The sequence below is a fragment of the Barbus barbus genome (assembly GCF_936440315.1).
Source record: "Barbus barbus genome assembly, chromosome: 38".
NCBI classification, from domain to species: domain Eukaryota; kingdom Metazoa; phylum Chordata; class Actinopteri; order Cypriniformes; family Cyprinidae; genus Barbus; species Barbus barbus.
Genome location: NC_136716.1, coordinates 3,589,544 through 3,607,774, shown reverse-complemented (window position 1 = coordinate 3,607,774; position 18,231 = coordinate 3,589,544). Strand labels below are relative to the sequence as shown.

The 18,231-nt window shown below is 36.2% G+C and overlaps 1 protein-coding gene across 1 annotated transcript in view; it reads left to right on the top strand.

The window, feature by feature from the left end:
• The first annotated feature begins 1,286 nt into the window (after positions 1 to 1,286).
• Positions 1,287 to 18,231, top strand: part of LOC306857886 (transient receptor potential cation channel subfamily M member 4-like) — a 33,866-nt gene continuing 16,921 nt past the window's right edge. The window contains exons 1-11 of the mRNA XM_079398153.1: positions 1,287 to 1,476; positions 5,206 to 5,267; positions 5,352 to 5,529; positions 8,154 to 8,334; positions 9,280 to 9,449; positions 11,124 to 11,292; positions 11,694 to 11,761; positions 13,708 to 13,944; positions 14,311 to 14,407; positions 14,531 to 14,652; positions 15,766 to 15,999. Of these exons, the coding sequence (XP_079254279.1) occupies positions 1,420 to 1,476; positions 5,206 to 5,267; positions 5,352 to 5,529; positions 8,154 to 8,334; positions 9,280 to 9,449; positions 11,124 to 11,292; positions 11,694 to 11,761; positions 13,708 to 13,944; positions 14,311 to 14,407; positions 14,531 to 14,652; positions 15,766 to 15,999 (1,575 nt within the window). The 5' untranslated portion in view covers positions 1,287 to 1,419. The remainder of the gene's footprint in view (positions 1,477 to 5,205; positions 5,268 to 5,351; positions 5,530 to 8,153; positions 8,335 to 9,279; positions 9,450 to 11,123; positions 11,293 to 11,693; positions 11,762 to 13,707; positions 13,945 to 14,310; positions 14,408 to 14,530; positions 14,653 to 15,765; positions 16,000 to 18,231) is intronic.

Sequence of the window (18,231 nt, the reverse complement as noted above, 5' to 3'; positions counted from 1 at the left end):
AGAAAAAATAATGCACTAGTGAGCTCAGCAACATAAAAAGGCCTGGACGTCCACGGAGAACAACACTGGTGGATGATGATCGGAGGATCCTCTCCATGGGAAAGAAAAGCTCTTTCACAACATCCAGCCAAGAGAAGAATACTCTCCAGGAGGCAGACATGTCACTGTCAAAGTCTTCAATCAAGAGAAGACTTCATCAGAGCAAATACAGAGGGTTCACCACAAGGTGCAAACAAGGCCAGATTAGACTTTGCTACAAAAACATCTAAAAAAGCCAGACCACTTCTGGAAAAACATTCTTTGGACGGCTGAAACTAATATCAACCTTTACCAGAATGACAAGAAGAAAAAAGTATGGAGAAGGCTTGGAACAGCTCATGATCCAAAGCTCACAACATCTGTGAAACACGGCAGAGTAGTGTGATGGCATGAGCATGGCTTCCAGTGGCACTGGGTTACTTTAGTGAGGACGTGACAGAAGACAGAAGCAGCCAGGAGATTTCTGAAATGTATAGTGTTCTCTCTAGATTCAGTAAAATGCAGCAAAGTTGATTGGGCGGAGCTTCATAGTACAAATGGACAATGAACCAAAACATACTGCAAAAGTGACCCAGGAGTTTTTGAAGGTAAAACAGTGGAATAGGCTATTCTGCAATGGTCACGTCAATCTCCTGATCTCAACCCAATTGAGCATGCATTTCACTTGCTGAAGACAAAACTAAAGGCAGAAAGACCCACAAACACACAACAACTGAAGTCAGCTGCAGTAAAGGCAAAGCATCACAAAGGAGGAAACCCAGTCTCTGGTGATGTTCATGATGAGCTCCAGACATAAGGCAGTCATTGCCTGCAAAAGATTCTCAACAAAATATTTTTTTTATTTTTTATTTATCATTATATTTATTTGTCCAATTACATTAGAGCCCCTGAAAGGGGGGGGGGGGGGGGGGGGGTTAACTGTGCATAACAATGGTTGTAGGGGGTGGAGATTGATAGGTTTAGGGGTGGAGATGGGTGGGTTTAGGGATCAGGGGGTGGAGATGGGTATGTTTAGGTATATGTCATCTGTGATATGAGTATCCAAACACCGCGAGAGCATCACTACCTGGAGCAGAAAGAGTCGATCAGACTGCACGCTTTCAATTCCGCCCCCGACTCTGCTGCTCTCGCCGATCGGTCTGTGCAGCGCTGCATGAAGTCTACGCACCTCTAGTCTTCTCGTCTTTTTTCCTCCAATCACGTGCCTCCTTCAGCCCTCTACTCTGTAACCACACCCTGCGCTGGTTACACCTGATTTCTCAGGTACACCACGAGTCTCGAGCGATCCCGGACTTCCTCGTTTGCGGGTGTCCTGGATGTTACGCGCTGAAGTGAAACTCACGACAAACAGCGACTTCATAAATCTATAAACAGAGCAAGATGAATGAAAAGGAAGTTGAGGCAGGTGCAGTGGCCGTGATGCCGAAACAAGATCTGGTAGGTCTGTCAGAAAACTGCTTCCCAAAGCTGTTTCTACAACCGAAGCCTTGATTTTGTGTTGTTACAAGCATGCTCCGTCCGTTTGATGCTCATTTATTATGTTATTAATAATGCAAAGACAGACTGCTTGCAATTCGGTATTGTTTCGCTTTATTGTTGGCAATGAGCAGGACTGCAGGGAGGGAGTTAATGTAAAACAGCATACCATGGGTAATTACAAGACTGTGCATGTGTGTTTGGCATGTGCTTCTCAGGTAGTATTATTATTGGCCACATTTTTGCCTACAATGCACACGTTACAGTTGCATTTGCTGTAGGCTATTATTTAAATGTACTGTGAGTGTTTTATGAAAATATGTTCTGCTTTTGTGGTGATCTTTGTTTTAATGTTTAAAAATTATAGATTTTTAATTTCCATCTGTTGTTTATGACATAAACATGGTAAAAACATACATTTACATTCATTTTTATTTGATTTTAAATTCCATGTTCTATTTCAGTAATTAAATTCTAATCAATGTATTCAGTTTTAGTAGGTATAATTTTACAGTACACACTCTCTCACACACACACACGTTGGTTTTTATGGTTTACATGGACTCTCCATAGGCATAATGGTATTTTCTGTTGCTCTACAACGAAACCTACCCCTCGCAGGAAACTTTGTGCATTTTTAGATTTTCAAAAAAAAAAACTCATTCTGTATGATTTGTATGCCTTTTGAATTACGGGGACAGCAAAAGTTTCCATAAATCACCTTCATGTTGGAATACCCATGTCATTATACACATTTGTGTCCTCATAAACCACATAAACAAGCGCACATAGTATCTAATTTTAACTTATAATAAGCTGTCTTTTAACAGATGCTTCACTTCATTCGAAGTTGCATTCATTAAAAAATGAATTCTCAGAAGATGTACTTTGAACAGTTTAAAGTTCTTATCCCGTTTCTCCAAAAATAATTACCCAATATTCCTTTGAAGAATATTAGTTATTTGTACCGTGCATGAAAAAAGTTTGTGCTTTTGTGTTTCAGTGTTCCGGACAAACGCTGCAGGGATATTAAACACACAGTTCTTATAGTCTAAATAAGTGATGAGGTTTTTGAAATGGTAAACTGGTCTAGCTTGCTTTCTTGATGAAAGGGGTGGGTGGGGACCTAATGAAGAAATGACAAGTGGAGTCGGGATATAGTGAGCAGTTTAACCTAGTTTTGTGACTGATGAAATCAAATAAATAAGATAACACATTACAATATATATATTTTTTTATTTGTTAACATTAGTTAACTGCATTATTAGTTTGCATGAACTCACAATGAAAAATAATACAAATAAATCGCTGCTAGGCTGCCAACACTCTAAAAAAAATGGTGCTATATATAGCACTAAAAGTGGTTCTTGGCTCGTAATCATAGGGGAGGGGTTCTCAAAGTCTACATTCAAAGGTCCAAATCTGAATTTTCATCAGTGTCAAAGGTCCGGAACAATTGGTTATTGCAAAACGTGTTTTTAATAAACATACATAACATATAACAAATAAACACTCATTTAAAAAAAAAAAAAGGTTCCCTTTGCATTCAAAATACTTTAATAACAAGTGCAAAAGTGGCAAAACAATTAATTTAAGTGTCAGCAGTAGAAGTCGACCTATAATGTTTTTTCTCTGGCCAATGCCGATATTTAGAAATCAGGGCAGCCTATGGCCGATATATGATGCTGATTTTTGGGCCGATTTTCTCTTTTTTTCCCTTTTATATCAAAAGAGAGTTTGCGTAAATGGTTATTGCTGGGCACAAGATAGTAATAGTAGTAGCCTAATTCATAGTAATAATACATGGCTCAAAACTTAAGCACCTTCTCAAAACAGTTCTGAAGCATGCTTTTTTGTTTATGTTTGCTGACAGACACCAGTGTTTCCCGCAGACTAGCAAATGCAAGTTGATTCTCTGCCAGCAGGAGGCGCTGTTGGAGCGTGATGTATAGCTGTTTCCCCGGTAACGACTGTAATCAAATAAGCGCTACCTTATCAGCCATTACAGGAAAGACCAAATGAAAATTGGCATCAAAGCTTTTCTGAAGAAAATGGACGGTTCTTTTAAAAGATACATTCATATAAAAACACCCGCATTTTATTTTTGAAACGCGCAGTGCTCAGTTTATTCAACGAAGTATAAGCCTTTTGGAAAATCTATTTGTAGCGGTCAGTTTTGATATTGTGACAAGCCGCCACAAATAAATGTATACACTGGGCACTGCTATACGACAAATTGCCATAATATAAGTGATAACAAAACAAAAAAATAAAAATATTAGCGGTGAAATGTCGCCCGATTATGTGAAACGTCATACGCTCACTGGATGTCATGATGACAACAAATGTCATGAAGGAAAAGTTTCAATATCTCGCCTGCAATTTCAGACCTTCTCCAAAAAGACATAGAAAAATAAGAATAAATAAACAAATGATTTACAAGTTTAATGTGCGTTTATCAAAGTAGGAAATATAATTAGTGTTCTTGAAATATGAAATAGAAGCGGGTCCGGATTGAATTCCCTCCGGGTCCGGATCCGGACCGGAGTCCGGACTTTGAGAAGCACTGTCATAGGGGAACCATTTTTGGTGCTTTCTCAAATAGTGCTATGTAGAACTGTAAGAAGTGCCATATTGCATTGTATTTCTTCAACAAAAATGGTGCTAAACAGCACCAACTGTGGTTCTTTGGCTCGTAAAGGGGCTTCAGGGCTCGCAAAATTTCAAAATCCCTGCTATCCCTTCGGGCAGGTACTCTTCAGATTTTGGTAGCCTGAAAATTAATTTAACTAGCCCAAAAAAAAAAAAAAAATGTATATATATGTATATATAATAATTATTATTATTTTTTTAAATATAGAAAATCAGATAGGAGTCTAAATGTCAATCAAAAAATATTTTCAATACACAAATATCAACAAATATGAAGGAAGGATTTTATTTCACTATTTACAGGGTATCTGCAGAATTAAAATAAAAATAAAAATTAAGGCAATTTATGACCCATTTTAAGAGCTGCACAAGTAAAATGAACACAGTATGAGTGGGGTTGGACAATGTCTATGGTAACACACAGTATTAAGCCATAAAATTACATGATTTACAGTTCGGATACAAAAATCTTATACAACAGTATTTCAGCCTTTAGACCATTTTTATGAAAAGGGATAAATCAAGCAAATAAATTATTATATTAATTATTACTGTCTTAATTGTTTAGATTTTTAGAAGGCACATTAACTTCTTTCTTATTTACAACACTATGTGTTTGCTGCTTAAAAATATGGGTCGATATTTGCATTGACCTGACCATAAGCAGCAAGAAAGGCTTATTGGAAATAAAAATTGTTAGCAACTGTACACAAAGCAGCACAGTCCACGCTCATAAACATAGAGGATAATAAATAAATTTTTCTTTTTATAATCTGAGCTCAAAAATGGAAGTGTGCTTAATCGTGAGCTTTAGGTATGTTTACCCTACTTTAAAAAAAGTATATTGCTCATTATCACTTCATGTTAGCTATTGCATTTACTAATGTTAATGAATGGGATACTACTGTAAAGTCGTACAGGTAAGATGAAGTGCTACAAATTTTAAAGTTGGGCTCAGTAGATCATAATTAGCTTAATACTACTGAAAAGTACAGTATGCTTTCTAGTGCATTATTTAAAAGTATGTGTTGATTTTAGAGCTGGATTCCAAATTTCTTTAAGAAGAGAGTGTGCACGACATTTGTGGAGGACTCTTTCAGGTAAGATGGTTGACTGTTCATTGAGTATTCAGTATCTCCACTGTAGGACAGTCAGAGCACAAATCCTCCATCTGTTGTTTGTAGCAATGGCGGTCGGTGTCAGTGTGGGGCCACACGGGACTCCCACCGTTCAGTGGCCCTGGGTGATTACTTCAGCACGGCCATCGTCAGTCACTGGGACAGCACACAGCACTCCTCCGAGCAGCCCACAGATGCCTATGGAGAGCTGGAGTTTGCTGGGGCCGGCAAGAGACACAGCTATGTGAGTTCCTCATGCACCTGTTTAAATTAAAGGTACTGTGGCAGCAGTAAGCCTGGATGGATGTATGAGCTTTATATAAAACAAAAAACTTAGATATTAGTGATATTGATCACATGGATAATAAAGAATTACACTTTGGTGAACGAGTACAGGAAAAAAATAAAAAAAATAAAAAAAAAAATATATATATATACGTATACATATACATATACATGCATACATACAGTCGTGGTCAGAATTATTGGCGCCACCCCATCAAAGCAGGCTGTGAAAATTAATCTGCATTGTTAATCCCTTTGATATTTTATTAAAAAAATTCACAAAAATCTAACCTTTCATTGCATAATAATAATTTAAAATGGGGGCAAATATTATGAAATAAATGCTTTTCTCAAATACACATTGGCCACAATTAACGGCACCCTTTTATTCCATACTTTTTTTAAACCTCGATTTTCCAGTTTTACAGCTCTAAATGTTCTCCTATAATGCCTGATGAGGTTAGAGAACACCTGACAAGAGATCAGAGACCATTCCTTCATCTCCAGATCTCCAGAATATCTCCAGATCCTTTAGATTCTCAGCTCCATGACGGTGGTGCTTCTCTTCAGTTCACCCCACTCATTTTCAGGGTTCAGGTCAGAGGACTGGAATGGCCAGCAGAAGCTTGGTTTTGTGCTCAGTGACCCATTTTTGTGTTGTTTTTGAGGTTTGTGTTTGGATTATTGTTCATTTGGAAGATCCAAACATGGCCCATTATAAGATTTCTAACAGAGTCAGTCACTTAGTGATTTTTTTTTAATTGTTGGTATTTGAAAGAATCCATGATGCCATGTGTCTAAACAAGATGTCCAGGACCTCCAGCAGAAATATAGACCCACAACATCAAAAATACAACAGTTTATTTCATTGAACACATGGGGTACTTTTCATCCCCGAGTTCACCAAACCCATGAGCTAGGAGAATTTTTCTGGAAATCCTCCCTAACAACATGTGGTGATGTAGGGGCTGTTTGACAATTTTTTTTTAAAGGTTTTCTGATCCCGAGACTCAACTATTTTCTACAATTCTCCAGCTGTGGTCCTTGGAGAGTCTTTAGCCACTCAAACTCTCCTCCTCACCGTGCATTAGGACAATATAGACACATGTTCACTTCCAGGCAGTTTCGTAACATTTTATGTTGATTGGAAATTCTTAATTATTGCCCTGATGGTGGAAATGGGAATTTTCACTGCTCTAGCTCTTTTTTTTAAAGCCATTTCACTAATTTGTGAAGCTCCATTATCTTTTGCTGCACATCAGAAAAATATTCTTTGGTTTTTCTCATTGTGATGATGATTAAGGGAATCTGGGCTTTGTTTTCCCTCCTATTTATATTTCTGTGAAACAGGAAGTCATGGCTGGATAATTTCATGTTCATAATCACCCTGGAGTGCTCAGAATTGTGAATATGAATGGGAATATACTTCAGAGATATTTTACTCATAAGAATTTCTAGGGGTACCAATTATTGTGTCCAGTGTGTATTTGAGAAAAAACATTTTATAATGAAATTTTCCCCCATTTTCAGTTGTTTTAGTTCAATGAAAGGTTAGATTTTTTTTTATTTCTTTTTTTTTTTTTAAATAAAAGATCAAAAGGATTAATAATGCAGGTTTATTTTCCAGAGCTTTGATCATATTTACCAAGGGTGCCAATAATTCTGACCACGACTGTACATACATACATGCTACATACATAAACGCATACAGTGGTGTCCAAAATTATTAGAACACTAGTATTTTTACCTGCTAAAAAATGGTTTTAATTCAGTTATTTCTGTCTTTTGCTGTAGTGTGTCAGTAGGAAATATCAGTTTACAATTCCAAACATTAATTTAGCCATTAATTGTAATAATCCAGTGAGATTTGTTTGCAAAAGGAGTCAACAGCCAGTTCTCCACACAGAGATCTGATCTCATCATCATCATCCAGCCTGTCTGGAATGACACAAAGAAACAGAACAAGCTGAAACTGAGACAGACTAAATCCTTTATAATTACAAAATGGTTATATTTTCACTTGTTGTTTAGATTAATTCATGTTCAATAATCAAATGATAATTAATATTTTTTTTTTTTTATTTTGGGGCCTGTGACGAGGGCAAAAAAAAATAAAAATCTTCACATTAGAAGCATTTGATAAGCAGCAAAAATAATTGTGATTGTAAACAGTGTTCAGTTTTAATTTGACAGAAAATTTGCCAATAATTGAAGAAACCATATGTTGTGTATACCATATGTTTGTTTTCGTAATTTACAGTTGCTTTCACCTTTACTTCTTTCATTTTGATTTTACTCCCCTTCGCTTTATAATTCTTAATGTTTTTTTTTAGATTTATTATTATTAATCTTTTTTTTTTTTTTTTTTACTAATGAACTAGTTCATCTAAATCTTGACCATAAAAAGCAGCAAAAAAAAATTGTCATGGTAAAAAGTGCACTTTTTTCATTTGGCTGCTATATAACAATAAAAAAATCAACCCCTAAAACATTGTCTGTAGTTGAAGAAATTTTACGGTACAAAACTTAGTTGTATTTACTCTTTGATTCCTGTTTTAATCTCAATCCTCATTTTTATTGCAGTTCTTGCGTCTCTCCAGCACCACAGATCCTTCTGCGGTTTTTAATATCATGAGACAGCACTGGAAACTGAAGCAGCCAAACCTGGTGGTGTCAGTGGTTGGCGGTGAAGGAAGGTCAAAGGTCAAGAGCTGGGTTCGAGATGTCTTGAGGCAGGGGCTGGTTAAAGCGGCACAAAGTACAGGTGTCGTAGTCTCTTCTTAAAATTATTAATTCATTCTTCATTCATTTTCACATTTATTTATGCTTCTTTCACAACCAGTTTTGGGCAGTAACACATTACTTAGTAACGTGTTACTGTAATTTGATTACTTTTTTTAGTAACGGAGTAATTCAACTCAAAATAATAATCAGCGTATAGTTACAAGCCGAGGTCTCTATACGTTACTGCCACGTTACATCACTGCGGACAGAATGCTGTGTTTTATCATCTAGATTGTAAAAAGCATGTAGCACAAGCCCTGTCGACTCCCACGAGACCCAACGCCACAGAGTGTGTGTGCGGGACAAGATGAGCGAGTGCTGGTGCGGGCGGGTAGACAGTCGTGTGTGTGTGTGTGTGTGCAGGATGCGGGAGAATATAATGATTCATGGGACTCCCGCAAAATAGGAATATCTAACCATAAAATACCTAAAACAAATAAATTATTCATCTATTGCACAAAAGCAACAAGAACTAATATAAAATAAAAGCGATTAACAGGCAAAAGCATTGACAGAGTTTCTATTTAGGCTATAACACATGTTTGCAGCATTGAGCAATGTTGATTTCTGGAACGCAGTGGTCAGTCAGGAGTGCAGTGAAGATTTGTGTGCTTACGAATCCTCTCATTATAACACACGAATTGTAAACAAAGATTCATTATGCATAAATTCATTGTGTTTTAATAGTGATTTGTGAGATTGCGATGAACTGACATGTCATCTGACATGTCTATTTGGTGTTTCTCATATTAGAAACACCAAATAGACATGTAAAGAACATTGCTTTTCACTACAGGGGTCTTTAAATTTCATTGACCACAACTGGGATCCAGTGGAGTGAGATCAGGAGGGGTGTGATGTCCTTTCTCTTTGGCTGAACTTATTTGGCAATTAAAAAAGTAAATTTTGGATTTTGGATGTTTAGGAGCGTGGATCATAACCTCAGGGCTGAGGGAAGGCATCGGCAAGTGTGTAGGAGAGGCGGTGAGAGATCATGCCAACGCAGTGTCTTCTGTCACTTTCAATAAAGTGGTTCCTATAGGCATTGCTCCTTGGGGAATGGTACATAATCACCAGCAGCTCGTCGACCCTGAGGTAACACAGCTTATGGTGCAGCACTAGCATGCTCAACACTAAATATTGTACCCTTGATACAAATGAACATATTGAAGGTAAACGTTCTTCTAGACCATCACTATTTGAACTTGTCAAAGTTGAGAACCAAATTTGTTGTATAAAATATCTACAAGTACATATTTTTATAAGTTAAATTTTATTAACTGAAAAATATTTTGTGATGTTCTTTTTGAATAAATGAAGAGGTTATTTGATATGACCATATATATATATATATATATATATATATATATATATATATATATATATATATATATATATATATATATATATATATATATATATATATATACATACATACATATATATACATATCCTTTCAGTAAACTAAAACAAATGAAAATGGGAGAAATCTCATTTATAAACTTTTTTTCTCAAATACACATTGGACACAATTATTGACACCCCTAGAAAATATGAGTAACATATCTCTAAAACATGTTCTCATTCATATTTATAATTTTGAGCACACCAGTGTGATTATGAACATGAAATTATCCAGCCATGGCTTCTTGTTTCACATAAATATAAATATGAGGTAAAACAAAGCCCTAATTCCCTTAATTATCCATCACAATGAGTAAAACCAAAGAATATAGTTGTGATGTGTAGCAAAAGATAATTGTTTCACAAATTGTAAAACAACTCCATACTAGTTTGCCAGACAGGATGGGGTTCTGCGGTCAGCTTTTTAGCTGCTTTTTAGAGCTTTTTAGTTGCAAACACTCAAGATGGGTTTGGTGAACACAGGGAGAAAAACTACCCCATGTGTACAATGAAATATACTGCTGTATCTTTAATGTTTTGGGCTTATTTCACTGACAGAGGTCCTGGACATCTTGTTTAAATACATGGCATCATGGATTCTATCAAAAAACAACAGATAAAAAAAATCAAAACCTGACTGACTCTGCTAGAAATCTTATCATGGGCCATGTTTGGATCTTCTAACAGGATCTTCAAACTCATCAGGCATTATAGGAGAAAACTCAGAGCTGTTATTTTGGCAAATGGAGGTTTCAGAAAGTATTGAATAAAAGGGTGTTAGTAATTGTGGTCGACATGTATTTGAGAACCTTTATTTCATAATGAGATCTATGTGCAGTGCGAGGACCAAACCAAATCTCCAGGTGCTGAACCAGGCTGAAAAAATTGTGCACCCGTAATTATTTTCATAACATAAACTTGTAATTCTGTAATTCTCACAATTCTATTTTTTAAATCACCTCCATTTCTACTTCCATTTGTTTTGTAAATATATGGAATAAAAAATTAAAGGTATTTGCACCTTTTTATTTCACAATTCAGACTTGCTGATATTCTATAGTTATATCTCACAATTCTTTTTTTTTTCTCAGAAAAAGTCTGAATTGTGAAATATAAACTTATAATTGTGAATGGAAAAGTCAGAAGTGTGGTTAAAACAAGCTTCCATAGTATTCCATACTTTTTAGAGCAGATATGCCATGCACTTCAGAAATAGTAAAAGGAGTTTGTTAGTATGCAATTCCAAAATAATAATTAAAATAGAGCAAAAATCATACCCCAATTTGTAGATAAACTAGCATTGCACACTGCATTTTGCACATGGTTCACAGTCTCTCAGAAAAAGTGTCTCTCTCTTTCTCTTAGGGATGTTTCCCCGCAAAGTACTTTGTCCAAAATGCTCCGCGTGGCACCTGCTCTCTGGATAATAACTACAAGGCTTTCCTTCTAGTGGATGATGGGACTGAAGGACGTAAAGGTGGGGAGGTCGGTTTCAGAGGCCGCCTGGAGGACTACATTTCACGTCAGCGCCCAGGTACAAAATAAACTTTGCACTTCTGCACTTCTTAGGAAGGATTTAGAAATCTTCATGATACACTTGTTTAATAGAATATTACTGCTGTAGAGTTGACTTTACATTACTTGGTTTCATTGCAGTTATTTCACTTGTAACGGGTTAACCAGCAAAACCTTGGTTTAACAAGGGAGAGGTTTTGGCCACCTAAAGGTCATTTGGAGCTATTGCAAGAGAAGACAAAGCTTTTAGTATAAAGGCACCAAAGCTTATCTAATGAATTATTAACCATAGTCAATAAAAATTAATTTATTAATTGTTTAATATGTATAAACATAGTGTTTTATGTATTATATGGTAAGATCCCTTTAATGAAAACAACAAGGATTTCATACTGACTGCGGTTGCTTATCTCATCTCAGCAGGCAGTGTAAGCATTGACATTCCTGTTCTGAATATGCTGATATCTGGAGAAGTTTCCATGGTGGAGGTGAGCAGATTACAGTTTTATATATATACTCATATACTCACTGGCCACTTTATTAGGTACACCTTGCTAGTACCGGGTTGGACCCCCTTTTGCCTTCAGAACTGCCTTAATTCTTTGTGGCATAGATTCAACAAGGTGTTGGAAACATTCCTCAGAGATTTTGGTCCATATCGACATGATAGCATCACGCAGTTGCTACAGATTTCTCGGCTGCACATCCATGATACGAATCTCCCGTTCCACCACATCCCAAAGGTGCTCTATTGGATTGAGATCTGGTGACTGTGGAGGCCATTTGAGTAAAGTGAACTCATTGTCATGTTCAAGAAACCAGTCTGAGATGATTTGAGCTTTGTGACATGGTGCATTATCCTGCTGGAAGTAGCCATCAGAAGATGGGTACACTGTAGTCATGATAAAGGGATGGACATGGTCAGCAACAATACTCAGGTAGGCTGTGGCATTTAAACAATGCTCAGTTGGTACTAAGGGGCCTAAAGTGTGCCAAGAAAATATCCCCCACACCATTACACCACCACCACCAGCCTGAACCGTTCAGACAAGGCAGGAAGGATCCATGCTTTCATGTTCTTTACACTAAATTCTGACCCTACCATCTGAACGTCGCAGCAGAAATCGAGACTCATCAGACCAGGCAACGTTTTTCCAATCTTCTATTGTCCAATTTTGGTGAGAATTGTAGCCTCTGTTTCCTGTTCTTAGCTGACAGGAGCGGCACCCGGTGTGGTCTTCTGCTGCTGTAGCCCATCTGCTTCAGGGTTCGACGTGTTGTGCGTTCAGAGATGTATTCTGCATACCTTGGTTGTAACGAGTGTTTATTTGAGTTACTGTTGCCTTTCAGTCATCTCTACCCAGTCTGTCCATTCTCCTCTGACCTCTGACATCAACAAGACATTTTCATCCACACAACTGCCGCTCACTGGATATTTTCTCTTTTTCAGACCATTCTCTGTAAACCCTAGAGATGGTTGTGCGTGAAAATCCCAGTAGATCAGCAGTTTTTGAAATACTCAGACCAGCCCGTTTGGCACCAACAACCATTCCATGTTCAAAGTCACTTAAATCCCCTTTCTTCCCCATTCTGATGCTCGGTTTGAACTCGTCTTCACCACATCTAGATGCCTAAATGCATTGAGTTGCTGCCAAGTGATTGGCTGATTAGCAATTTTTTACCAAGCAATTGAACAGGTGTACCTAATGAAAAGGCCAGTGAGTGTGTGTATGTATGTATGCATCCTCTGTCCCACATTTGAAAGGGATAATTCACCCCAAAAATTAAAATTTGCTATTAATTTACTACCTCTAGGCAATCCAAGATGTAGGTGGATTTTTCTTCAGTAGAACAGTAAAGAAGATTGAGCTGAAACCACGGCCCTTGGTGATTCATATAATGCAAGTCAGTGGCTACCAGCACTTGAGTAAAAAAAAAAAAAAAAGACACAATAAATCCTAGTGGCTCCTGATTTATTGAGGTCTTTTAAAGTGAAACGATTGGTCTGTGCTAGAAACTGAACATCATTTAAAGCATTATTGCCTAGAATCCATAGCCTTAGGCAAATAGTCAGGAGTGATGTCTGGTTCATGAACAAATCATTCTTTTGAACTGGTTCTTTTTAATGACCTGGATGAACCAGTTAATCAAATCAGACTAAATCATCTGAAACAGCACAGATCTACAAGGTACTCAATCAAAAGTCACTTTTGGATATGCTTTTTTGACACTCAAATACCGGTAGCCTCTAACTTGCCTTTTATGAATCACAAAGGACCATAGTTTAAGCTAAGAATGTTCTTTACTGTTCTATTGAAGAAGAAGAAAAAAAAACTCACCTATATTTTGGACTGAGGGTGAGTAAATGGACAGCCATTTTTCATTTTTGAGCAAACAATCCCTTTAATTTTTCTCTTACCATGTTTCATCTCAGGCATTAGACATCTCTCTGAAGAATTCAATGCCCTGGTTGGTCCTGGCTAGTTCGGGTGGGCTTGCTAATCTTGTGAGCGACATTGTGGAGAACGTGCAGTCTGCTCCGATGTCTGCGTTTGGAGGAGCAGAGAAGGAGGAAGAAGGGTCTCCCAACGTGGAGCTTAGAGAGCGAATAACCACGAAAGTAAAGAAACACTTTCCTTCAGAGAAAGACATGGACAAGCTTGTTGATAAGGTGAATGTCTCACTCTGTACTTAATCAAACATAAATGACGATGAACGACAAATTGGTTTTAATTTTCAGAGCCAATCTCTGTATACAAATAAAATAAGCATGCTGTCATCTTTCTAAAGTCATCCCCTGTAATTTGGCTCCAAATGTCAGGTGAAAATTTTGAAAATTGACCCCTATCTACAAAATAGTGGATTACTCAGTACATTTTAAGCCATGATATTTAATATTTTGTCTTTCTCATTAATTTATGGGTTTAATTCACCATAGTCTTAATTTGTAGTTGGACCTCTGGTTAAATTGACATGTCACAGGCACTTTATTTAAGCACTGATTTTTATTTTTTGCTGCTTGGCTGGTTCCTGAAAGGTTTTAAGCATCTACCAGAACAAAGATCTCATCTCCATTTATCACGCAGAAGGAGCGGATGATTTTGACACTGTGATGCTTAAAGTGCTTGTTCAAGGTACATTTAAACTGGTTGCAGTATTTGTCACTTTAACTTCTAACCTCTTCTGTCTACAGTGTACTTTGGTGTTTCTACATTTCATATCTTTTAATCTGCATCATTTTGCTGTGTATGTCTTAGCGAGTAAACAGCGGGTTTCGGGGTCTACTAATCCCTATGTTGATGAGTTGAAGCTGGCTGTAACCTGGAACAGAGTGGACATTGCCAAGAGTGAACTCTTCAGTGGAAACATCGACTGGAAGGTACAGTAGAGAATTGTGAGAAATATTAATTAGCTTCTGAACTAGGGTGAGTTGTTGAGTGTTACTGTAGTTCAAACAGCACAGCATGGCACTAAAATGGCCAAGGTTTTGGGTTTGATTCCCAGGATGAACTGATTAAATGTGCACATTGAATGAAGAGTGGCTTTGGATAAAAGTGTCTGCCAAATTCATAAATGTAAGTGGCAAAACTGAATGTCATTCACATAAATGAAGGATTTCATTTACTTTACTCTTTATTTTTTTTAATTTTTTTACATTATGTACGCTACTGTTCAAAAGTTGGGGTCAATAAGAAAGAAATGAATAATTTTATTCAGCAAGGATGCATTAACTTGATCAAAAGTAATCAAGTAAAGACATTTGTTGTAAAACATTTTGATTTAAATTAAATGCTGTTCTTTTGAACTTTCCATTTATCAAAGAATCGTGAAAACATCACCATTTCCACAAAAATATTAAGCAGCACAACAGTATTAATTAGCAGTAGTTTTCAACAATTTATAATGTTTCTTGAGCATCAAATCAGCATATTAGAATGATTTCTGAAGGATCGTGTGACACTGAAGACTGGAGAAATGATGCATTTGCAATGCAAATCTTATCGGAGAGATTCAGGAAACGATCATATCATATGTTTATTATTAAAAAAAACTATCACATAGCGTGTGACGTTTCTTCATCAGACAAATGAGCTTTGGTGTTGCCGACTTTGCATTCCTAATTTACTTTAAATTATATTCAAATAGAAATCCGTTATTTTAAATTGTAGTACTATTTTACAGTATTACTGTTTTTGCTGTATTTCTGATTAAAAAAATAAATACAGCCTTGGTGAGCAGAAGAGACTTCTTTCAAAAAATCGTACAACCCTAAACTTGAATGGTAGTGTATCTTTTGAGAGGCTATGGTACTATTAAATATACTTTAACTGACTCACCAACTCATCCCATATTTCTCCAAATTTCAGACAGGATTTTATGACCAATAACAAAACCATTCCTTGTATTCATATTAAAAATGTACAAGAACTACAAATCTGTTATGTGTTATGTAATGTGAATGATTAAAGTTGTTATATTTTGGCTTTAACAGTACGAAGATCTACAAGAATCCATGACTGATGCCCTGATGAACGATAAACCCCAGTTTGTGCGTCTCTTCATTGACAACGGTCTGAACATTTTGAACTACCTGACTTACGGCAGACTGGAGGGTCTTTACGACTCCATCTCTAAAACCTCCCAGGCTGGCATGCTGCTGCAGCATCTCCTGGAAGAGCGCAGAAAAGAGTCCAATGATGTCAAGTGCAAAGTCAGCCTTTATGAGGTAAGATCTGGAAATGGACAAATATCTAAATAGGGAAATAGTAACACCCACCTGCAGGCAATTTCCTGATTATTTACACTCCCAGGCCATCTAAGATGTAGATGACTTTTTTTCAGCTGAAGAGAAATCGAGGTTTTAGAAGAAAAAATTCCAGGACTTTTCTGCAAGTGAAAGGGGCTCAATGTAGATCATTTTTGATGGTCCAGCTTCAAAGTAATCCACATGACCCCAGCTGACAAATAATATAATAAGGGTCTTCTCTTTAAAATCATCCCACATAGTTGGTTTGGACTGTTTTGCAGTGTGTAGGGCGCCTAATATGTAGAATTTGCACATTCCTCTTGTGAACAACCAGGCGGTTCTTGCCGGGACAGATCGCTTTGGTAGAGAAGACCCTTATTTGTCAGGTTGGCCCATACAGAAGTCGCATAGATTGAAATATATTTAAAAAAAAAATATTTTGATATATTTAAATATCTTAAATTCAAATAGGAGAAAATATATACAATATATGTAAATATATTTAGAAATATATATACTAAAAATATATTTAAATATTTGATTTTGGCCACTTTTGGATATTTCTCACATATATTAAATATATGTAAATATATTTTTATCGGAAATATTTACATATATTTATTTCCTTTTATATGTAAATACATTTAGATATCAGACTATGCAAATATATTAATTTGCAATATATGTCCATATATTAATTTCTAATATTTGTTAACATATTACATTTCTGTACATGTAAATATATTAGATTTCTATAAATGCCAAAATATTTTAAAACATTAAAATATTAAATTAACTTAAACATGTTTCATAGAATATGTTCCCTTTTACTCAAACTTTATGCAAATAAATAAAATCTCCACACATGTGAATGTTTTCATTATCGAGATTATAATTTGCCCCTTCATAATAAATAGAATACAAACTAAATTTGGGTACTGGAAAACTCTCCAGACAGTGTAACTTAAAAACAGTGACGATATAAATTGACTTATTAATATAAAGAGTACATTTATCAACACCAGTTAAGCATGAACCTACAAAATTATAAATGCTTATGATGTTTCTGGCACATAAATGAAAGATTATCCTTCTGTAAGCATCCAGGGTCAAAACATTATGCAAGTATTAGTAGACATTCAACACACTGTATTTCAATATTTAAGAGCCATCATTAACTATGCACAATTTCTCAACTAATCACATGCTCCTCTATTGAACCTGAATCAAGCATTGTAATACATCAGCTAATCAGCTTAGCCAACCCACTTCCAATAATTAATTGGAAATCATGCAACAATTTTTTTTTTCTTTCTTTTAAAAAAAAAACAACAAAAAACATTGCAGGTTACATTGTTATGCCAGTAGGTGGGAGCAAGAGACTGTCTTAATGAGCTTGTTAACCAATGAAAGAATACTATGACAAATATATCACTTTATGGATATACAGCAAATGTGGGGGGAATTATGATTCACACTGATGCACTTCTGAATAGATGTATTATAGCAAACCAAGTTTAATGAATCTCACACCTAACATACAGCATTATGGTCATTCCACACTGCCACAAAAACTATTTTCTTTAAAACAAAAATGCTGATTTTGTTTTGTTTGGTCAGTGTGTTCACTCTGTTGGAGTATAGCAAGTGTGAAATAGCTTTTAGGTGCTTTGGGGGAAGTGTATATATATAGTTTTCATTCTATCTAAAATCAAGTAACATCTGCATGCACCTAACCCTGAAGAGAACTAATAATTTGCTATTAGAAAGCAATCCTTGTGAGTGAGAAGTATGGTGTGGAAGGTGGATCTGGAGCTGAATTCTGTCCAGGTTGTCACAACATCTCTTGATTTATCGGTCTTCATGAACAGCCCTGAAATACAATTCAAATATTAGCAATGATTGTTATAAATGTAATGTGAAGCTTTTACATTCACAATGCTCATTTTGATCTTGGTGGTGAATTGTGCAGAAAATTCTGCCGGACTGAAATTTAGTCTTTGGTGAACAGTTTTCAAGAGTGCAATTAAGATTTTAAGTTTTAAGCACCTTTCAGGCTTGTGTGAGGTTTCCACAAGCAACAAAGTCTACTTGAACAAACGCTTTACTACACTTACTTCTAATTCCCACCTTCACCGTCCATCTGGTATGGCAGATGACCATTACAGACTGTTTCACTTTGAAGTGAGGCACAGTCATGGTACTCAGTTC